Consider the following 19,054-nt stretch of genomic DNA (forward strand, 5'->3'; position numbering starts at 1 on the left):
GATTTCCTTCCGAATGGAGAGGTTGGATCTTCTCGCAGTCCATGGGACTCTCCAGAGTCTCCTCCAGCACCAGAATTCAAAAGCACCAATTCTTTGGCGATCAGCCTTCTTTATGGTCCAGCTCTCACTTCCATACATCACTACTGGGAAAACCAGAACTTGAACTATATGGACCTTTGTTGGCAAGGTGATGTCTCTGCTTTTTAAGATGCTGTCTAGTTGGTCTCTAAGGTGCTACTGGAAGGAATTTTTTCATTTTGTTTCAACTACGGCAGAACAACATGGCTACCTACCTGTATAATTTTATTTGTAAGCTGCCTTTCCATAGCTGAAGCTACGCTCAAATTGGCTTCCAACATGACAAGATCTACGTAATTACAAACATAACGAAAGTCGTCAACAATAAATAAAACACATCAAAAAGTACACAACCGAACGGAAACAGTTTCCATGTAAATCATAAGATCTAAAACTAAAGATGCAACAATAATATCAGTACAGTGGTACCTCGGGTTAAGTACTTAATTCATTCCAGAGGTCCGTTCTTAACCTGAAACTGTTCTTAACCTGAAGCACCACTGTAGCTAATGGGACCTCCTGTTGCCGCTGCACAATTTCTGTTCTCATCCTGAAGCAAAGTTCTTAACCTGAGGTACTATTTCTGGGTTAGCGGAGTCTGTAACCTGAAGCGTATGTAACCCGAGGTACCACTGTAACAGCAATGGCTCTCTCAGCGCCCCGTAAACAATACTCCAGCCCAAGAATCTGTTCAACAGCCTCAGCTTTTGTAGCTGGAGTCAGTCCGCACTCCACTCTCCCAGGCCAGAGGGGAAAAGGGCCAGCCAGCCAGGGTGCAGGTCTTCCAGGGCTCACAGTCAAGATAAAGGTAAAGGTAAAGGGATCCCTGACCATTAGGTCCAGTCGTGGCCAACTCTGGGGTTGCATGGCTGAACTGGGTATGTTTTTGCCTCCTCCGGCGATGTTAATCCCGGCTAGAATGTAGGCTAAGGTGACCAGATTTTTTTCAATGAATTTGGGGACACTTTTCAACTTCCCAATAAACAGATGGATTTTGTCAAAGGACTGATCTGTAAATCAGGGAAATGGGGACGTCTGGTAACCTTAATGTAGGCGGGTAAAAGGTAAAGGGACCCCTGACCATTGGGTCCAGTCGTGGCCGACTCTGGGGTTGCGGCGCTCATCTCGCTTTATTGGCTGAGGGAGCCGGCGTACAGCTTCCGGGTCATGTGGCCAGCAGGACTAAGCCGCTTCTGGCGAACCAGAGCAGCGCACGGAAACGCCGTTTACCTTCCCACCGGAGCGGTACCTATTGATCTACTTGCACTTTGACGTGCTTTCGAACTGCTAGGTTGGCAGGAGCAGGGACCGAGCAACGGGAGCTCACCCCATCGCGGGGGTTCGAACTGCCGACCTTCTGACCGGCAAGTCCTAGGCTCTGTGGTTCAACCCACAGCGCCACCCGAGTCCCCACAGCCAAGATAGTCTCATTTAAAACAACACAGATAAAAATTTTAAAAAATTGTTCACACAGATAAAAATTAAAAACAGCGGTTCTTTTATAATGGCAATGGTGACCACCTGAGAGGTGCCGAAACTGAGTTCCAGCGAGTTCTGGCCGGGTGAAAAAAGGCGGTACTATGGACTAGAAACTTGGCTTTTATGAAAGTGAAAAGGGCAGGATTCTCTGGAATCAAAAGTGCAGGCAAGCACTTTCTGTGTCTCTGAGGAAAGCAGATGAGTAAAAGAGCGAATTAAGTTAACTTGGGATATGCAGAAGATATAAAAATAAATTAATTTAAGGAACTGCAGAAAGAGGGGTTAAAATGATTGTAAAATCATTGAAATGTACGTAACTGAAAATCATAAATAAAAGAATGAATAAATGAGCAGATTAAGTTAATTTGGATATGCAGGAGATATTAAAAACAAATTTAAGGAAACGCAGAAAGAGGGGGAAGGAAGTCGAGTTCTGAAATGTCGAAATGAATGTAGCGAAATGTGTAAACTTGAAAAGTATAAATAAAATGGGATTTGTTAAAAAAACAATGAAAAGGATGTGTACAGTTATTCAGCTTTGCAGGGAGTAAATATTTACAAGAGTATATATTGAAAGAAGATGAATAAAAGAGAAAAATTAAGTTAATTTGGAATATGCAGAAAATATTAAAAAAATAAATTTAAGGAATCGCAGAAAAAAGGGGTTAAAATGATTGTAAAGTCATTGAAATGTATAAAACTGAAAATAATTAAAATAATTAATAACAATAATAATAATAATAAAATAATTAATTAATAAATAACTAAAATAAAATAATTAATTATTTTAATTAAAATAAAGGCATTAAAAGGAAATGGACGCGCACAGAACGTTCGCGTCTCCCTTTGAAGTTCCTCCCCCATTGATACAATTCGACTCAGAACACGCTCTCCGATTGGTTCCGCCCTCGGCCAATCCGCGTCGCCTCCGAGCCGTGATGCGTTCCATTGCGCGCGGCCGCCGCTGGAAGGCAAAGCGAGGGCGGGTAGGGGCGGGGCGAGGGCGGGGGAAGCGATGGAACGCGAGCGAGCCAATCCGCAGCGCGGCGGCGGCGAGTCCCGTCCAATCCGCGCCTGGGGAGAGGGCGGTCATTTGCATAAGGACCCAGCTGCGAAAGGGGCGGCGCTTCTGCGGATGAAAGACTGGGGAAACTTTTGCAAAGGTTCCTATTTAATATTTTTATTTTTATCGGTGTTATTAATCCGGGCTGCTGGGTCGGGGAGGGGGGGGATCTGGGCATCTGCAAGAGGGGGAGATCTAGGATTTTTTTATTTTTTAAATTTCTAAAAAAAAAATCTGATTTTTTTTGTTGTTTTTTAAGGGAGGGGGGAGGCTGGGAAGGAAATATATGGACTGTACAGTATTGACTTTTTCCAAGAGAATTAATTTGAATGCAATGGTGCCTGCCTGTCTCTCTGCCCCCCAACCCCGACCCTCCCTTTGCCCCCGGCACTATTGCTAATTTTTCTTGTTTTTATTAAGGGAGGGGGCAGTCCCCCAACCCGACCCTCGGCCCTATAGCTATTTTTTTTTGTTTTTTTTAAGGGAGGGGGGAGCCTGGGAAGGAAAAATATTGCAAAAGGCGGGGGCTCTATTTACTTTTTCCAAGTGGATTAATGCGAATGCAATGGTGTCTGCCTGTCTCTCTGCCCCCCAACCCGACCCCCGGCACTATTGCTAATTTTTCTTGTTTTTTTTAAGGGGGGGGAGCGTGGGAAGGAAACATATTGCAAAAGGCGGGGGCTCTATTTACTTTTTCCAGGATTAATTAATGCGAATGCAATAGTGCCTGCCTGTCTCTCCCCCACGAAAATAGCGACTTTCCCATTGTTATTATTATTATTATTATTGAATAGGACGTCCCTATTTTCGTTGGAGAAGTGTTACTTATCTCCTTGACTGGGGGAAGGTGGGTCACATAAACTACATGCCCTCCAACTTTTCTCCGGTGGAAATAGGGTTGTCCTCTTCCATTGTTCTTGTTGTTTTATGATTTATATATCCTGCCCATCTGACTGGGTTGCCCCAGCCACTCTGGGTAGCTTCCAATATATATATAAAACTTTCCTATCCAGGGCTGCCTTCAGATGTCTTCTAAAGGTTGCGTAGTTACTTACCTGCTTGGATCGGGGGTCACATGACTCCAGACCCTCCAACGTTTCTCCCCTGAAAATAGGGACGTCCTATTCCATCCCCTCCAACATTTCTCCCCTGAAAATAGGGACGTCCTATTCCATCCCCTCCAACGTTTCTCCCCTGAAAATAGGGACATCCTATTCCATCCCCTCCAACGTTTCTCCTGTGAAAATAGGGACGTCCTATTCCATCCCCTCCAACGTTTCTCCCCTGAAAATAGGGACGTCCTATTCCATCCCCTCCAACGTTTCTCCCCTGAAAATAGGGACGTCCTATTCCATCCCCTCCAACGTTTCTCCCCTGAAAATAGGGACGTCCTATTCCATCCCCTCCAACGTTTCTCCCCTGAAAATAGGGACGTCCTATTCCATCCCCTCCAACGATTCTCCCGTGAAAATAGGGACGTCCTATTCCATCCCCTCCAGCATTTATCCGATGAAATAGGGACATCCTATTCCATCACCTCCAACGTTTCTCCTGTGAAAATAGGGACGTCCTATTCCATCCCCTCCAACGTTTCTCCCCTTAAAATAGGGACGTCCTATTCCATCCCCTCCAACGTTTCTCCCCTGAAAATAGGGACGTCCTATTCCATCCCCTCCAATGTTTCTCCCCTGAAAATAGGGACGTCCTATTCCATCCCCTCCAACGTTTCTCCCCTTAAAATAGGGACGTCCTATTCCATCCCCTCCAACGTTTCTCCCCTGAAAATAGGGACGTCCTATTCCATCCCCTCCAACGTTTCTCCCCTTAAAATAGGGACGTCCTATTCCATCCCCTCCAACGTTTCTCCCCTGAAAATAGGGACGTCCTATTCCATCCCCTCCAACGTTTCTCCCCTTAAAATAGGGACGTCCTATTCCATCCCCTCCAACGTTTCTCCCCTGAAAATAGGGACGTCCTATTCCATCCCCTCCAATGTTTCTCCCCTGAAAATAGGGACGTCCTAAGGAAAAGCGGGACACTCCAGGGTCAGATCAGAAACCTGGACATTTTCTGTAAATCTGGGACTGTCCCTGGACAATAGGGACACTTGGAGGGTCTGCCCCTGCCTCCAGTGTTGAATCATAGGCTTGTAAAGTCGGAAGGGACCTCAGAAGGACCTCTAGCCTGACCCAACCCGCGCCTTCACTTGCAAGGTTTACCCTGTCGGAAACGCGCGATGGACCAGTGCAGCGATACGGTTTCCTGGAAAAGAGTTTTTGCGTTGTTGACTATATGGAACTTGCCAAACTGAGTGGGAGACTCCCTGACCAGAGAGAAGAGACGGTGGAAGAAGATTAGAAGAGGTTTAAGGAATATTTGAAAAAATATGTTAATATTTAAACCTTAGACTAGCTTTGGAAGTGGATATAGGGTTAGAAGTAGTCGACAGGGTATTTCAAAATATTATTATTTGTAAGTGATAAAATGTGAAGCTATTTTAAGTGCGATTAAAAAAAAGATGGTTAGAAATAATGATATGTGTAAACTGCTAAAGATGAAGTAAAATGAAAATCAGATAGGGGGGACTTGGGGAAACCCACTTAACAATGTTTAGAAAAATAAGGATATGACAAGAATTTGTTAGTATTGTTTGTCTTTTCTGTTTGTGCTTATTATTTGTGTTATAAAATGAATTAAAAAAAATTGGGGGGGGGGGAAAGAGCTTGTGCGTTGAAACAGAAAGGGAGTCCTCGTGCAAAATGTTCCAGGGTCCCTGTGCGAAACATGCCCGCTCTCACTTCCCCACTGTGCTTTTCGCATTAAGTCCTGAATCGTCTCTTTCAGGCTCCCTGTTAAGAGCGGTCGCCTGAGTTTCTCACCGCCAACAAACCGAAAATGTCACACGGTGCCAGGCAAGCGGCTGGGCTTCTGTGAGTATTGACTGTATTTTGTGTTGGTGCTTTTTAAAGTTGCCAAATGCTTGAACACCGGCCAAACTATCAAGATTAAAGGGTTTGGCATGGCAGAGGTGAAAAAGAAAACCTTTTACTTTTCAAATCCGGGTTCGAAAGCTCCATTTGTTCAGCTATCGAAGAGATCATTTTTATTACCGTATTTTTCGCTCTATAAGACGCACCAGACCATAAGACGCACCTAGTTTTTGGAGGAGGAAAACAAGAAAAAGAATATTCTGAATCCCAGAAGCCAGAACAGCAAGAGGGATTGCTGTGCAGCGAAAGCAGCAATCCCTCTTGCTGTTCTGGCTTCTGGGATAGCTGCGCAGCCTGCATTCGCTCCGTAAGATGCACACACATTTCCCCTTACTTTTTAGGAGGGAAAAAGTGAGTCTTATAGAGCAAAAAATACGGTAATTCTTTTGGACTGACGAATCAACAGAGTCTTTTAGGAAAATAAATAAACGGAAGCTTCCTTTTACGGATGGAAATTCAGGGTAAATTTGCAGTTCCGTGTAACCTTTTTCGCGTGCGTGCTTTTTTTGGTTTCAGGAACGCCGCGGGGAAAACCCAGCCGGGGAGTTTCCTGGTGTCAATCAAACAGGAGAAAAGCGAAGTCCCTCGTCTGATCGCAGAAAAGCCCCATGGCGAAGAAGAGGTGAGACCCCTGGTGCGTCTATATGTCAGGGCTACGAGATTTTCCGCCATCCCAGACCCGCTTGGGGTCTTGGCATCCGGGGGCTACAGGTTTTTTGTCCCCGGAGGGGGAAAGACTCTGCCTTGCTGCCAACTTTTGCTGCACCCCTGCGCGACCGAGTCTCAATATTGATATGAAGGAACCAGGGGGTGGTTGTGGTGGAATCTCGCCTTAAACGAACAAAAAAATTCATTGTAATTTTTCAAGCACTTAAAGGTAAAGGGACCCCTGACTGTTAGGTCCAGTCACGGACGACTCTGGGGTTGCGGCACTCATCTCACTTTACTGGCCGAGGGAGCTGGCGTACAGCTTCCGGGTCATGTGGCCAGCAGGACTAAGCCGCTTCTGGCGAACCAGAGCAGCACACGGAAACGCTGTTTACCTTCCCGCCAGAGCGGTACCTATTGATCTACTTGCACTTTGACGTGCTTTCGAACTGCTAGGTTGGCAGGAGCAGGGACCGAGCAACGGGAGCTCACCCCGTGGCGGGGATTCGAACCGCCGACCTTCTGATCAGCAAGTCCTAGGCTCTGTGGTTTAACCCACAGCGCCACCCGCATCCCCTAAGAATCTATGTACTGTACTATAAATAAGACAGTATTGTAGATGATAAAAATTGAAATTATTATTTTTTCCTTACCTGCAGTGATGATAGTCATTGTTTGGATGGCGGGCTTTCATCCGTTTCCGCAGCCACACAATCAGTCAAGCAGTAGCTGAACTGGGTTCCAAACAGTCACCAACACAAATGAACCGAAAAAGCCTCAAAAACAAAAACGCAAAATAAATAGCAAAAACAAAGGTGCCAAAGCTGAACTGTTTCAGAAGTCCGTTTGACTTCCAAAATGTTCGGAAACCGAGGCGCAGCTTCTGATTGGCACAGGCGCCCCGGAAACAATAGCCGACAGTCGCATCGGACGTCCGGCTTCCAAAAAACATTTGAAAACTGGAACACTTACAGTGGTACCTCGCAAGACGAAATTAATCCGTTCCGGGAGTCTCGTCTTGTGGTTTTTTTGTCTTGCGAAGCACGGCTATTAGCGGCTTAGCGGCTTAAAGAAAAAGGAAACAAACTCGCAAGAACTCGCAAGACGTTTCGTCTTGCGAAGCAAGCCCATAGGGAAATTCGTCTTGCGGAACGACTCAAAAAACGGAAAACTCTTTCGTCTTGCACGTTTTTCGTCTTGCGAGGCATTCGTCTTGCGAGGTACCACTGTACTTCCGGGTTTTCCGCGTTTGGGAACCAAGGTACCACTGTATTCTGTCTACTTAAAGTTTCCAGGCCTCTTTAGCTGGGACCTTGCTACTTTCCATTTTGGGGGCTAACGAGATACTTGGGGGCCGCATAAATAGATTCCAACTAAACTTTCTGGCAGCAAGTCCCCCTTTGCTGGAGGTTTTCCAACAGAGGTCGGATGCCCACTAGTCAGGAATTATTTTGCTGGGCAGCTCTTAAGGTCAGAAGGTTCCCCCTTCCAAACAATGCTCTGAGCCCATGAGGACTAGAAACCTGTGTTGGCTTTCTAATGCGAGCTGGAACCCCCAGCTTGATATGTGTTCTGGCTGCGGGTTTTCAGCTATCTCCTGTTTTCCTCCTGAGTAGCCCGTGAAGAAGAGGGGATGGCCGAAGGGCAAGAAGAGGAAGAAGATTCTCCCAAACGGGCCAAAGGCCCCGGTGACAGGATACGTCCGCTTCCTGAACGAACGGCGGGAGCTGATCCGTATGCAACACCCCGACCTGCCCTTCCCGGAGATCACGAAGATGTTGGGCGCAGAATGGAGCAAACTCCAGCCGGTGGATAAACAGGTGAGAGTGGCTGAATTTTCATGGAGGAGAGTCAGCGATGGGCTTTTAGCCATGATGGCTCTGATCTGCCTTCTCGGACGGAGGCAGTGATGTCTGTAATAATAATAATAATAATAATAATAATAATAATAATAATAATAATAATAATTTATTATTTATACCCTGCCCATCTGGCTGGGTTTCCCCAGCCACTCTGGGCGGCTTCCAACAGAATATTAAAATACAATAGTCTATTAAACATTAAAAGCTTCCCTAAACAGGGCTGCCTTCATATGTCTTCTAAAAGTCAGGTAGTTGTTTATTTCCTTGACATCTGAAGGGAGGGCGCCACCACCGAGAAGGCCCTCTGCCTGGTTCCCTGTAACCTCGCTTCTCGCAGGGAGGGAACAGCCAGAAGGCCCTCAGAGGTGGACCTCAGTGTCCGGGCTGGACGATGGGGGTGGAGACGCTCCTTCAGGGATACAGGGCCATTTAGGGCTTTCAAGGTCAGCCCCAACATTTTGAATTGTGCTCGGAAATGTCCCAGGAGCCAATGTAGATCTTTCAGGACCGGGGTTATATGGTCTCGGCGGCCGCTCCCAGTCCCCAGTCTGGTGGCCGCATTCTGGATTAGTTGTAGTTTCCAGGTCACCTTCCAAGGCAGCCCCACGGAGAGCGCATGGCAGTAGTCCAAGCGGGAGATAACCAGAGCATGCACCACAGTCTGCAGGCAGGGAGGGTCTCATCCTGCGTACCAGATGGAGCTGCCCTGGACACAGAATTGACCTGCGCCTCCATGGACAGCTGTGAGTCCAAAATGACTCCCAGGCTGCACACCTGGTCCTTCGGGGGTACAGTTACCCCATTCAGGACCAGGGAGTCCCCCACACCTGCCCGCCCCCTGTCCCCCCCAAAACACTCCTTCTGTCTTATCAGGATTCAGCCTCAACCCGTTAAACAGGCAGCCCTGTTTAGGGGAGTTTTTAATGTTTGATGTTTTATCGTGTTTTTAATATTCTGTTGGGAGCCATGGTGTAAAGGGCAGAGGGGTTTGCCAGCTGGAAATAAGGCCAGAGGCGGCTTGTGGGTCGCAGAGGGGAGGTTCACCCTTCTCCCTCCTTCGTTCCAGCGATACCTAGATGAGGCCGAGCGCGAGAAGCAACAGTACATGAAGGAGCTGAGGGAATACCAGCAGTCCGAAGCCTACAAGATGTGTGCCGAAAAGATGCAGGAGAAGAAGATCAAGAAAGGTGAGACAGTCGCTAGTAGGTTTGCCCTAAGTTTTGTAAGGCGGATAAAATTTGTTGTCAGAGCTGGTCCCAAGGTCCCAGCTCACAAAGGACCAACGCTGCTTCGTTGTTAAGTACAAAAGTCTTTATTGAAGTTCAGTTCCACTTCCAGAGCCGCAGCGCGCAGCTCTACGTCTCAACTGTTAGACCGCTGATGATCCGTCTGAATCTCCTCCCCCTGTACACCAGTTTAAGACCCTCGCTTTGCTCCACCTTTTCCGCTGCTCTTTCCTCCTCTGGGTCCGCCTGCCCGCCGGGGTCTCGCCCTTTCTAGACTCTTCTGACGCTGATTCCCCTGAGCCTTCTCCCTCCCTCCGGCGGGCTTTAGGAGCTGGTTCCCAATCCGGGTCTCCTGCTGTCCCCCGCGCCTGCACATTTGAACTTGGCGCGCACGCCCAGCCAGCAGTTTTCCTCCTGACCGTTTCACTGCTGCTGTCACTGCTTCCCCCTTCGGGGGGGCTAGCTGCAACTGACCTCCCCTCCATTCCCCCACTCCCCGATGGAGGCGTGGTCAGCCCTGACTCATCTCCTCTCCCCGCTGGAGGAGACGCTGGCCCTGACACATGTGACTCTTCCCCCCCACTACGCTCTGGTGGGGAAACTGGTCCTGATCCCCCGCTGCTGCTTTGGGGTTCCCCGCTGGCTCCTTGTTTCTGGTGCGTCCCCCCTGGGACCCCCCTTGCCCTGACCATCGGCGCCCCCTTCTGGGAATCTTCTGATTCGCTGGAGAAGCTCATGGAATCTCTCGGGTCACTGTCATACTCCCCTACGCTGCCCTCGGATTCCTCCCCCTCGCTCTCCATTTCCTCTCTCCCCTGTGCTCCTGCTCCCGAACCCCTGACATTTGTCTAGATAAAAAATGGGAAAGCGGAATAATAAGAATGAAATGCGTACAGATTAATAAATTGTAAAACAACACAATGAGGAGAGTTGGGAGTCAAACATTTATGGTGTGTCCACCGTGCGTATGTAGGTAGGTAATGTATCTACTGTACATATTGTATTGTATTAGGTTTATGTAAATGGATGTATAATAAAGATTATTTAAAAGGAAGAAAGAAACAGAAGGGGTGGCCTCCTTCATGGGGAGTTCTAGCCCTTAATAAACTTTTGGGGAAGAGGCAATGTAAGAGCGACAGATTTCCTGACGTGTTCGCTCGTTTTCCTTTTCCCTCCTCCCGCCTTTCCTTTTGTGTCGTGTCTTTTAGCTAGTAAGCACAGGACAAATTGCAAATTTAGCAGCCTGGGGCTGGGAAAGAGGGCGAGCCTCAGGTTTTGGGGATCTGGGCTGGAATTCTGCCTATGCTCTCCGAATCATTCTGTGTGCTCAGTTGAGTCACCATCTCCCCACTCCCTGTTGACATTATTATTGCTTTTTTTACAATACCTTGCAGAGGATGCCGGTTCTGGAGTCGTGAACACGCTGCTGAACGGGTACAAGGTAAATCAGGCTATCAGAGGAAATGCCCCAGGCCTTCTTTTTAAGAATTAAATTTTGTTGCTTCTGTTAAAAAGCAATTTTCTTGTATGCAAGCTTTGGAGATTAGCTGAGTTCTTCATGAGCCCATCCCTCCCAGACCTTTTAAAGAATTTATTTTCTTCTTGCTTCTGTTAAAAACCAATTTTCTTGTACGCAAGCTTTGGAGATTTGCAGAGTTCTTCCTCAGCCCATTCCCCCAGACCTTCCTTTTAAGAATTTAATTTTGTTGCTGCTGTTATCAAAAGCAAATTTTCTTGCATGCAAGCTCTGAGATTTGCAGAGTTCCTCCTCAGCCCATACCTCCCTCCAGACTTTCCTTTTAAGGATTTAATTTTGTTTTTGTTATCAAAAGCAAATTTTCTTGTATGCAAGCTTTGGAGATTAACAGAGTTCTTCAACAGCCCATGCCCCCAGACCTTCCTTTTAAGAATTTAATTTTGTTCTTGCTTCTGTTAAAAACCAATTTTCTTGTATGCAAGCTTTGGAGATTAGCAGAGTTCTTCATCCCATCCCTCCCACCAGATCTTCCATTTAAGAATTTAGTTTTGTTGTTGTTATCAAAAGCAAATTTTCTTGCACGCAAGCTTTGGAGACTAGCAGAGTTCTTCATCAGTCCAGAGAAGCACTCTGAAGCACTCCAAAGCTTGCCCATTGCCCATAACATTTTATTTGGCCAAATGAGCATTTTCCTAATTTAGATTTTGGGATTGTTCTTTATGGGCCATCACTGCTGCTACAAGTTTGCTTTTATGTTTTTAAAAATCCCATCAGTTCATCGTATATAGTCTTTACGATGCACAACCAGGGTGTAAGAACAACGTTTTATTCTGGAAAATCATGACCTATAAAAGTTTACAGCATGCAATAAGGTTTTGAAATTAAAATTAGGGAGCTGTAACATAGCTGGAACGGAGCTTCTTAGCTGATAGAGCAAATTTGGCTGCCGGATGTGAAAATCTTTTATCAGACAGAAGTTCCAGCTGCCATTTCCTGGGGGTAACGGCCCGAAAAACAGCTAAAAATAGATGATTTTAAAAAATAATAATTCTCTGGGCGTTTTATATAAAGCAAGGAACGCATGATATCTTCAAGGGGCCTTGATTGGTTGATAGTGATTTGGGGGTACCAAATAGAATAATGGCTATTCTTATTTATTTAAGAGTTGAATGTTTTACCCCCCTATTTATCCATCTTGAGGGTTTGAGTCCAGAAATGTGGGGGTTTTGTTTTCCGAAGGTGATTTTCATGGTAGGAGGCCCCAAAACGAACATTTCTGCACTGTGGGGATTTAGAAAATGATTTCCTAAGACTTTTTCCACCTGCCCCCCCAAAAACATGCACAACTCCCAATTCATCCCCAAATTTTCCCTGGGAAAATAATGCAAAGTTTTATATTTGTTCTCTTGTTTCTGTTCACCTGTTTCCTTCTCAATCAGCTGGGAGAGGGAGGCAGCGACGGATTCTCGACATTTGACGTCCCCATATTTACTGAGGAGTTCTTGGACCAGAATAAAGGTAATTTAAGGAACTGAGCAGGCTGTCGTGGGCTTGCAAAAGTCCGGGGTACGAGTGCCGGATTTACGTATAAGCTAAACAAGCTATAGCTTAGGGCCCCACTCTCTTGGGGGCCCCCAAAAAATTTAAAGGAAAAAACAACAACTGGATGTACATTTCCAAAATATAAGATAAAAAACAAATGAAATAAAACCTGCGTACAGCAACAGTGTTTTGTGTTGTGTAGGCTCCTAGGATGTAAGTCATGGGCCCCGCCTGCTAGCCTGCTCCCTAAAATATCACTGTTTTGCTCCTTTCTATATATAGGGTAGGAACGCGGGTGGCGCTGTGGGTTAAACCACAGAGCCTAGGACTTGCCGATCAGAAAGTTGGCGGTTCGAATCCCTGCGATGGGGTGAGCTCCCGTTGCTCGGTCCCTGCTTCTGCCCACCTAGCAGTTCCAAAGCACCTCAAAGTGCAAGTAGATAAATAGGTACCAGAAAATTAAAAACACGATAAAACACCAAACATTAAAAGCTTCCCTAAACAGGGCTGCCTTCAGATGTCTTCTAAAAGGTCTTTATCTCCTTGACATCTGATGGGTGCCACCACTGAGAAGGCCATTTGGCGATTAGCTTTTATATCTATCTATCGATCTATCTATCTATCTATGGGACACGGGTGGCGCTGTGGGTTAAACCACAGAGCCTAGGACTTGCCGATCAGAAGGTCAGCAGTTCGAATCCTGGCGACGGGGTGAGCTCCCGTTGCTCGGTCCCTGCTCCTGCCAACCTAGCAGTTCGAAAGCACGTCAAAGTGCAAGTAGATCAATAGGTACCGCTCTGGCGGGAAGGTAAACAGCGTTTCCGTGCGCTGCTCTGGTTCGCCAGAAGCGGCTTAGTCCTGCTGGCCACATGACCCAGAAGCTGAAGGCCGGCTCCCTCGGCCAATAAAGCGAGATGAGCGTCGCAACCCCAGAGTCGGCCACGACTGGACCTAATGGTCAGGGGTCCCTTTGTCTTTACCTATTGATATACTTCTTGTATTTCAGTTCAACAATTGCTTTGATAAAATACCTATTTTGTGATGTGCAAATGGCTTTAGATACCTATTGGGTCCCTAAACGACCATATAGCATATATTCAAAACACAAAAAGCAGTGACAATTTGTTGCTGACAAAGGACAACTGGACATATAAAGGGCCCCGCTACCTTCAGGAGCTGAGGGCCTTGCCAAACCTAAATCCGGCCTTGATCCTGACATGCACAGGTGCCAACTCCCCTGGGTGCGTGATCACCCGCAAAATTCCCCATGCAGGGCACCCACAAATTTCCTGTTCCAATACTCTCCCTGTTATGTACTGAAGTTCTCACCCTGGGCCAGCAGGGGGATACTGTAGATAGTTATGCAAATAAGGGATCGAAAGTGATTGGATAGTTTTAGAAAATTGCTACAGTTACGTTGTACTGGAGCTCTATATAAGCAGGCAGATTGAACCCTTCAGTTCAGTTCTGTCCTGGCCTGTGAATAAACAAGAGCTGTTTGAAGAATCGCTGTGTCGTCTGATATGTTCACCCACAATTTCACACTCCCTGTGTTGTCCGTTTGTTTCTCCAGCCCGGGAAGCAGAGCTCCGTCGCCTGCGCAAGGTGAACACGGAGTTTGAGGAGCAGAACTCCATCTTGCAGAAACACACAGAGAACATGAGTTGCGCCAAAGAGCGCCTGGAGCAGGAATTGGCTCTGGAAGAGCGCCAGACCATCGCCTTGCAGAAGCAGCTACAGACAGTGCGCCAAGCCTTGACCGCCAGCTTTGCCAGCCTGCCAATCCCAGGTGGGTGGCCCCCACCGGGCGGGACGTAGCTAAATGAATGAATGAATGAATCTTTATTTGCGTCAGCCATCGGCCATAGCAATAAAACAACAACACGCTATATAAAGAATAGAAATAAAAAGTCAATTATATACCATTGGGATGCGGATGGCGCTGTCGGTTAAACCACAGAGCCTAGGGCTTGCCGATCAGAAGGTCAGCGGTTTGAATCCCTGCAATGACGGGGTGAGCTCCCGTTGCTCGGTCCCTGCTCCTGCCAACCTAGCAGTTCGAAAGCACGTCCAAGTGCAAGTAGATAAATAGGTACCGCTCCGGCGGGAAGGTAAATGGTGTTTCTGTGCGCTGCTCTGGTTCGCCAGAAGCGGCTTAGTCCTGCTGGCCACATGACCCGGAAGTTGTACGCCAGCTCCCTCGGCCAGTAAAGCGAGATGAGCGCCGCAACCCCAGAGTCTGGACCTAATGGTCAGGGGTCCCTTTACCTTTACCTATATAGAATACATTTTAGGTTTTTGAATAGTGGACCTTATTGGCAGGAGCAGGGACCGAGCAACGGGAGCTCATCCTGTCGTGGGGATTCAAACTGCCAACCTTCTTATCAGCTACACACACACACAGACAAACACACATCCACTCTGGGACCTAAATAATAATAGCGATATGGGCAGACGGTCAGTTTGCAGAGTGCGATGGAGGTCAGCGGATATCTGATTGGTTTTTCTCCCCCAGGCACCGGGGAGACCCCGACATTGAGCACCCTCGATTTCTACATGGCGAAGCTCCACAGCGCCATCGAGAGCAACCCGGTACAGAACGAGAGGCTCGTGGTGCGGGTCAAGGAGATTCTGTCTCGCATCGCCAGGTGAGCCATGCGCGGGACGCAGCCGTCACAAGCGGCGGGTCGGGAAGGGGGCTGCCTGGTCCGGAGAGGAGGTGGGACCTTTGCAAATTATGCCAATTGTTGTGAGAGGTGGGCGCATTGGCAGGTAGCGGTTCAATGGGCGGAAGGTGGGGAGCCTGGCAGTAGGTGGCGCTGGAGTGGCGGGAACCTGTGGTCCTCGACTCCAACTCCCATAATTCCTGACCGTGGGCCGTGTTGACTGAGGCTGATGGGAGCTGGAGACCAGACGTATCTGGAGACCATATAACACCGGTCCTGAAAGACCTACATTGGCTCCCAGGACGTTTCCAAGCACAATTCAAAGGGTTGGTGTTGACCTTTAAAGCCCTAAATGGCCCAGTATCCATGAAGGAGCGCCTCCACCCCCATCATCCAGCCCGGACACCGGGGTCCATCTCCTGAGGGCCTTCTGGCGGTTCCCTCCCTGCGAGAAGCGAGGTTACAGGGAACCAGGCAGAGGGCCTTCTCGGTGGTGGCGCCCTCCCTTCAGATGTCAAGGAAATCAACAACTATCTGACTTTTAGAAGACATCTGAAGGCAGCCCTGTTTAGGGAAGTTTTTAATGTTTGGTGTTTTATTGTGTTTTTAATATTTTGGGAGCCACCCAGAGTGGCTGGGGTAAAAATAATAACTTATGATGATGATATTGCTTATCCCCCCCTCTCTTCCAGTGAACACTTGTGAGCAGCCACGACCTCACAGCGCAACTCGAAAACGTCGCACAACTGTGCGTCTCCTCCAAGTCTCCCTTCTTGCAGCTGCCTCCGCCTTCCAGACCTCCTCTCTTAACTGTGCCTCTTCTGTGCTCCTGAGATGTTTCAGGATCAATCTTCTCCCAATCTCCTTATTCCTCCTCAAAGCTGTCCGTCAGGGTGGTTAGATATTTTAGAACATTAGTAAAAAAAATCATGTTTGCGCAAAGGTTCCTCCAGCTCCGAAATTCTGCGGTTCTTATCGGGGAAGGAAGACGACGACGGGAATTCCAATTTTTGCCGCCGGTGTTTTGGCGTTTTATCGCGGCGAGAACGTCGGTGGTGCGCACATTGCGGCACAAAATCCGTAGGGTGTTCCTTCTTCCAAACCGCTTAATTGACTATAATTGATGGATCCGCGTTTGCCCCTCATTTTTCTGCGCCTGCCTGCTGTTTCTTAAACAAGAGAAGAGCACCGCTTTCGAATCGGCTAGATTTCTCAAGGATCTGTTTGAAACGCTGCCGTTTTCACGGCACGGCCAGCCAGCCCAGAGTCAGGACTTCCGATTTGCGGCACAGTCGCTCGCGGGGACGAATGAATAAATTTACGATAATTGCTGGCTAAGGTTTGATGCAAACAGGGCACATGCTGCGTCAGAAATGCAGATTAAATTTTTGCAGGGGCCCCCCAAATAAGTGTTGCGTTTTAAATTGGAGAGACCCAGACATTAAACCTGAGATCTTTTCCGTGCAAAGTCCCTGAGCTACACGGATCCTGTTCCTTTCTAGGTAAAGGGACCATGCAATGTGGCTTGAGATCCAGCCCATAATTGCTGGACTCAGTTAGTGGCTTTCCAGGACTTTTAGAGTGGAAAAGACCTGCCTGAAAACCATGTTTTTACAGTGCAGTCGCAGGTAAGACTACTTGGGTGTAAGACCCACTGAGATTAATGGGACTTCACTCTCAGGTTTGATCCAGCCAGATATTTTTATCTGCACTATTCTGGTCCCCCGACCACCGCTGAGCTGTATCACTGCCTCGACCTATTTATTTTTAGGGTTAATTTCCTGGAATTTTCACATCCGGGGGAAAAAAAATGCCTACAATTTGGTAGGGTAAATAAATAAAATAATTTTTTGAAAACAAAATTAGACCCTGATTTCATTGCTCTAAGAATCCAGGCTTTTGTGCTTTTTTTGTAGACAGTTGCAATCAAAAATTATTCAACCCCTCCCCCATTGCAAAACAGGTTTGTTATCAAAATTCACAGATTTTCCGCTATTTGCGAGGATCAAATCAAAGACGCGTTTTCAGCTGAATTTGGGGAAACCTGTTTGGAGCAGCCGTCGCGTCGAACTATTTGCTCCTTGCAATCCACTAAAAGTTTGTGGATTTCGATAATAAACTAGATTTGCAATGGCTTTTTGTTTTTGGAATAATTTCGATTGCAACCGTAGATAAGTTTCTTGCTCTCCTCATTTTCAGTGGAGCAGGAAATTTAAGAGAGGTCCCCTGTATCGTGTGTGAGGGGTTTTCAAAGCCCTTTCCCCGCTTCCCAAGAGGAGGACGGAGAAGAATAATTTGTAATTATGCGTAATTTTGCTTAATTTGCAGAATGACATCAGCTGGCAAGACCTGGCCGTTTTTTCGCCTAAACCATGGTTTACTGTGATCAAGCAGACAGTGTGCACCATAGTTCCTTGTTCAGGAGAAATGAGCCATAACCCTGGTTTCGCGTTGCATGCAAACCCTGGTTTGTGGTTTATGTAACTCGAAACTACATTGATCAGCCCGCGGAATTACCAATTATGATTTATTTGGATCGAAACAAAACGATGACCCCTGCTTCGGCCGTAACGCTAACCCCAGGAATCGTGGTTTCTTTCCTCTGTGCCCTAACCATGGTTTACGTTGCAGAATGCAGAACGGTCTGGTTTGTCAACGGAGGATCTCGAGTTTCCTTGGCACAAAATTTGGATTAACCCGCTTTAGTTTTAGAACGCTCTAGATCCTCTTTCTCATAAGAAAGAGAGGAGAAATCCTGTCTTGTCTGTGTCTCTTGCCTTGTGACGAATTAGCTCTGACGCTCATATATAGACTTTCTGAATCTTGTATTTTCTTAGTGTTGCGCGTTGAACGACGGCAACAGAAAAAAGCTATTTTAGCAGCGAGGGAAGTGGGAATGTTGCTTTTGTGGGTGCAGGGATTTTTTTTTAAATGAAATAAAAAACTTTTAAAAACACAGACCTCCGTAAGTAATTGTCAGATTTTGAGTCTGGGATGAAACTTGCAGGAGGAACTTTGCATTTGAGCCAACAACACACCATACAAATTTCATTTCAGTACTGCTTGCTTTTTACCGTAAGAATTGCTCTTAATTTTTATTGTTTGCAGTTTGCATTGACGCGGAAACCACCCAACAGTTACCTTAAAACGAGTCACGTTGACGCATTTAAACTACATATCGAAAGAGGTGCTTTTGCACGGATAATATTCCCTAACGTAGTTTGTAGACCCCACTCTCTCCCAAAAATGAGAGGCCGTTTTAAACGTATAACTGAAAATCAAATTATAATTAAGCAAGATAAAAGATCACATTGGCAATTCGCAGTGTGATCCTTTACCAACAAAAGCGTGACTATCAATGCTTCGTCCTTGCAAATAATTGAGCTTTTGCCATAGCTGAATAATGATATAAAGTGTTTTGAAGGATAAATGATGCCTCACATCCCACCTCTGGGGAAAAAAAGGTGAATCTACAAACAGGTTAAAGGAGTTTTCTTCCATGTTCTTGCTGTGGCCTTCTAAATGGGAGTTTACTTCTTATTATTTTTAAAATAGGTACCTATGCCTTGCTTTTGCTCTGGAAGGAGCTGTTGTTGCAAGGACAGATTGTGCATACTGCATATATATATATATGTTATTTTTTAAAAATAGGGGAGCGATTTATCTCCTGCTCTTCAGCATGCAATCTTTCTATATATATATATATATATATATATATATATATATATATATATAACAACTGTAGTTGTTTTATGAAATGGCTGTGGTTGTTGCATGTTCTTCTGAAATTGCTTTGAGATGCTTTATTATAGGAAGCGATTCATAAATGGAATCTTTAAAACAACATTATAGAGGTTCCTTTGAGCATGTGCAGAGTGCCCTGGCGGATATAATGGCTGCAATGTGCACCATCTCTCGACGATTCCTGGTGTCCCGGCCTTCCTTATTTAGGTTGCCGATTACGAAAGGCGGAATAAATAACGCAGGTTAAGCAAATCGCCCATTTTGCAAGGAGGGTGTTGT

The 19,054-nt window shown here is 46.6% G+C and overlaps 2 protein-coding genes across 3 annotated transcripts in view; both read left to right on the forward strand.

Moving 5' to 3' along the window:
• RNF126 (ring finger protein 126) overlaps positions 1-19,054 on the forward strand; it is a 767,042-nt gene that overhangs the window by 314,691 nt on the left and 433,297 nt on the right. The window lies entirely within an intron of this gene.
• Positions 2,649-17,989, forward strand: HMG20B (high mobility group 20B). 2 transcript variants are annotated; one of them, XM_083594843.1, is made up of 10 exons: positions 2,649-2,720; positions 5,465-5,550; positions 6,127-6,232; positions 7,875-8,078; positions 9,187-9,307; positions 10,741-10,787; positions 12,263-12,341; positions 13,939-14,154; positions 14,881-15,013; positions 15,724-17,989. In XM_083594843.1, exons 2-10 carry the CDS (start codon positions 5,516-5,518, stop codon positions 15,734-15,736), a joined length of 954 nt encoding a protein of 317 aa, XP_083450969.1. In that variant the 5' UTR covers positions 2,649-2,720; positions 5,465-5,515; the 3' UTR covers positions 15,737-17,989. The 2 variants fall into 2 exon arrangements, with proteins under 2 accessions (XP_083450969.1, XP_083450968.1); XM_083594842.1 differs by having other exon boundaries at positions 2,660-2,720; positions 6,127-6,244.

Source organism: Podarcis filfolensis, assembly GCF_964270895.1.
Source record: "Podarcis filfolensis genome assembly, chromosome: 18".
NCBI lineage: Eukaryota > Metazoa > Chordata > Lepidosauria > Squamata > Lacertidae > Podarcis > Podarcis filfolensis.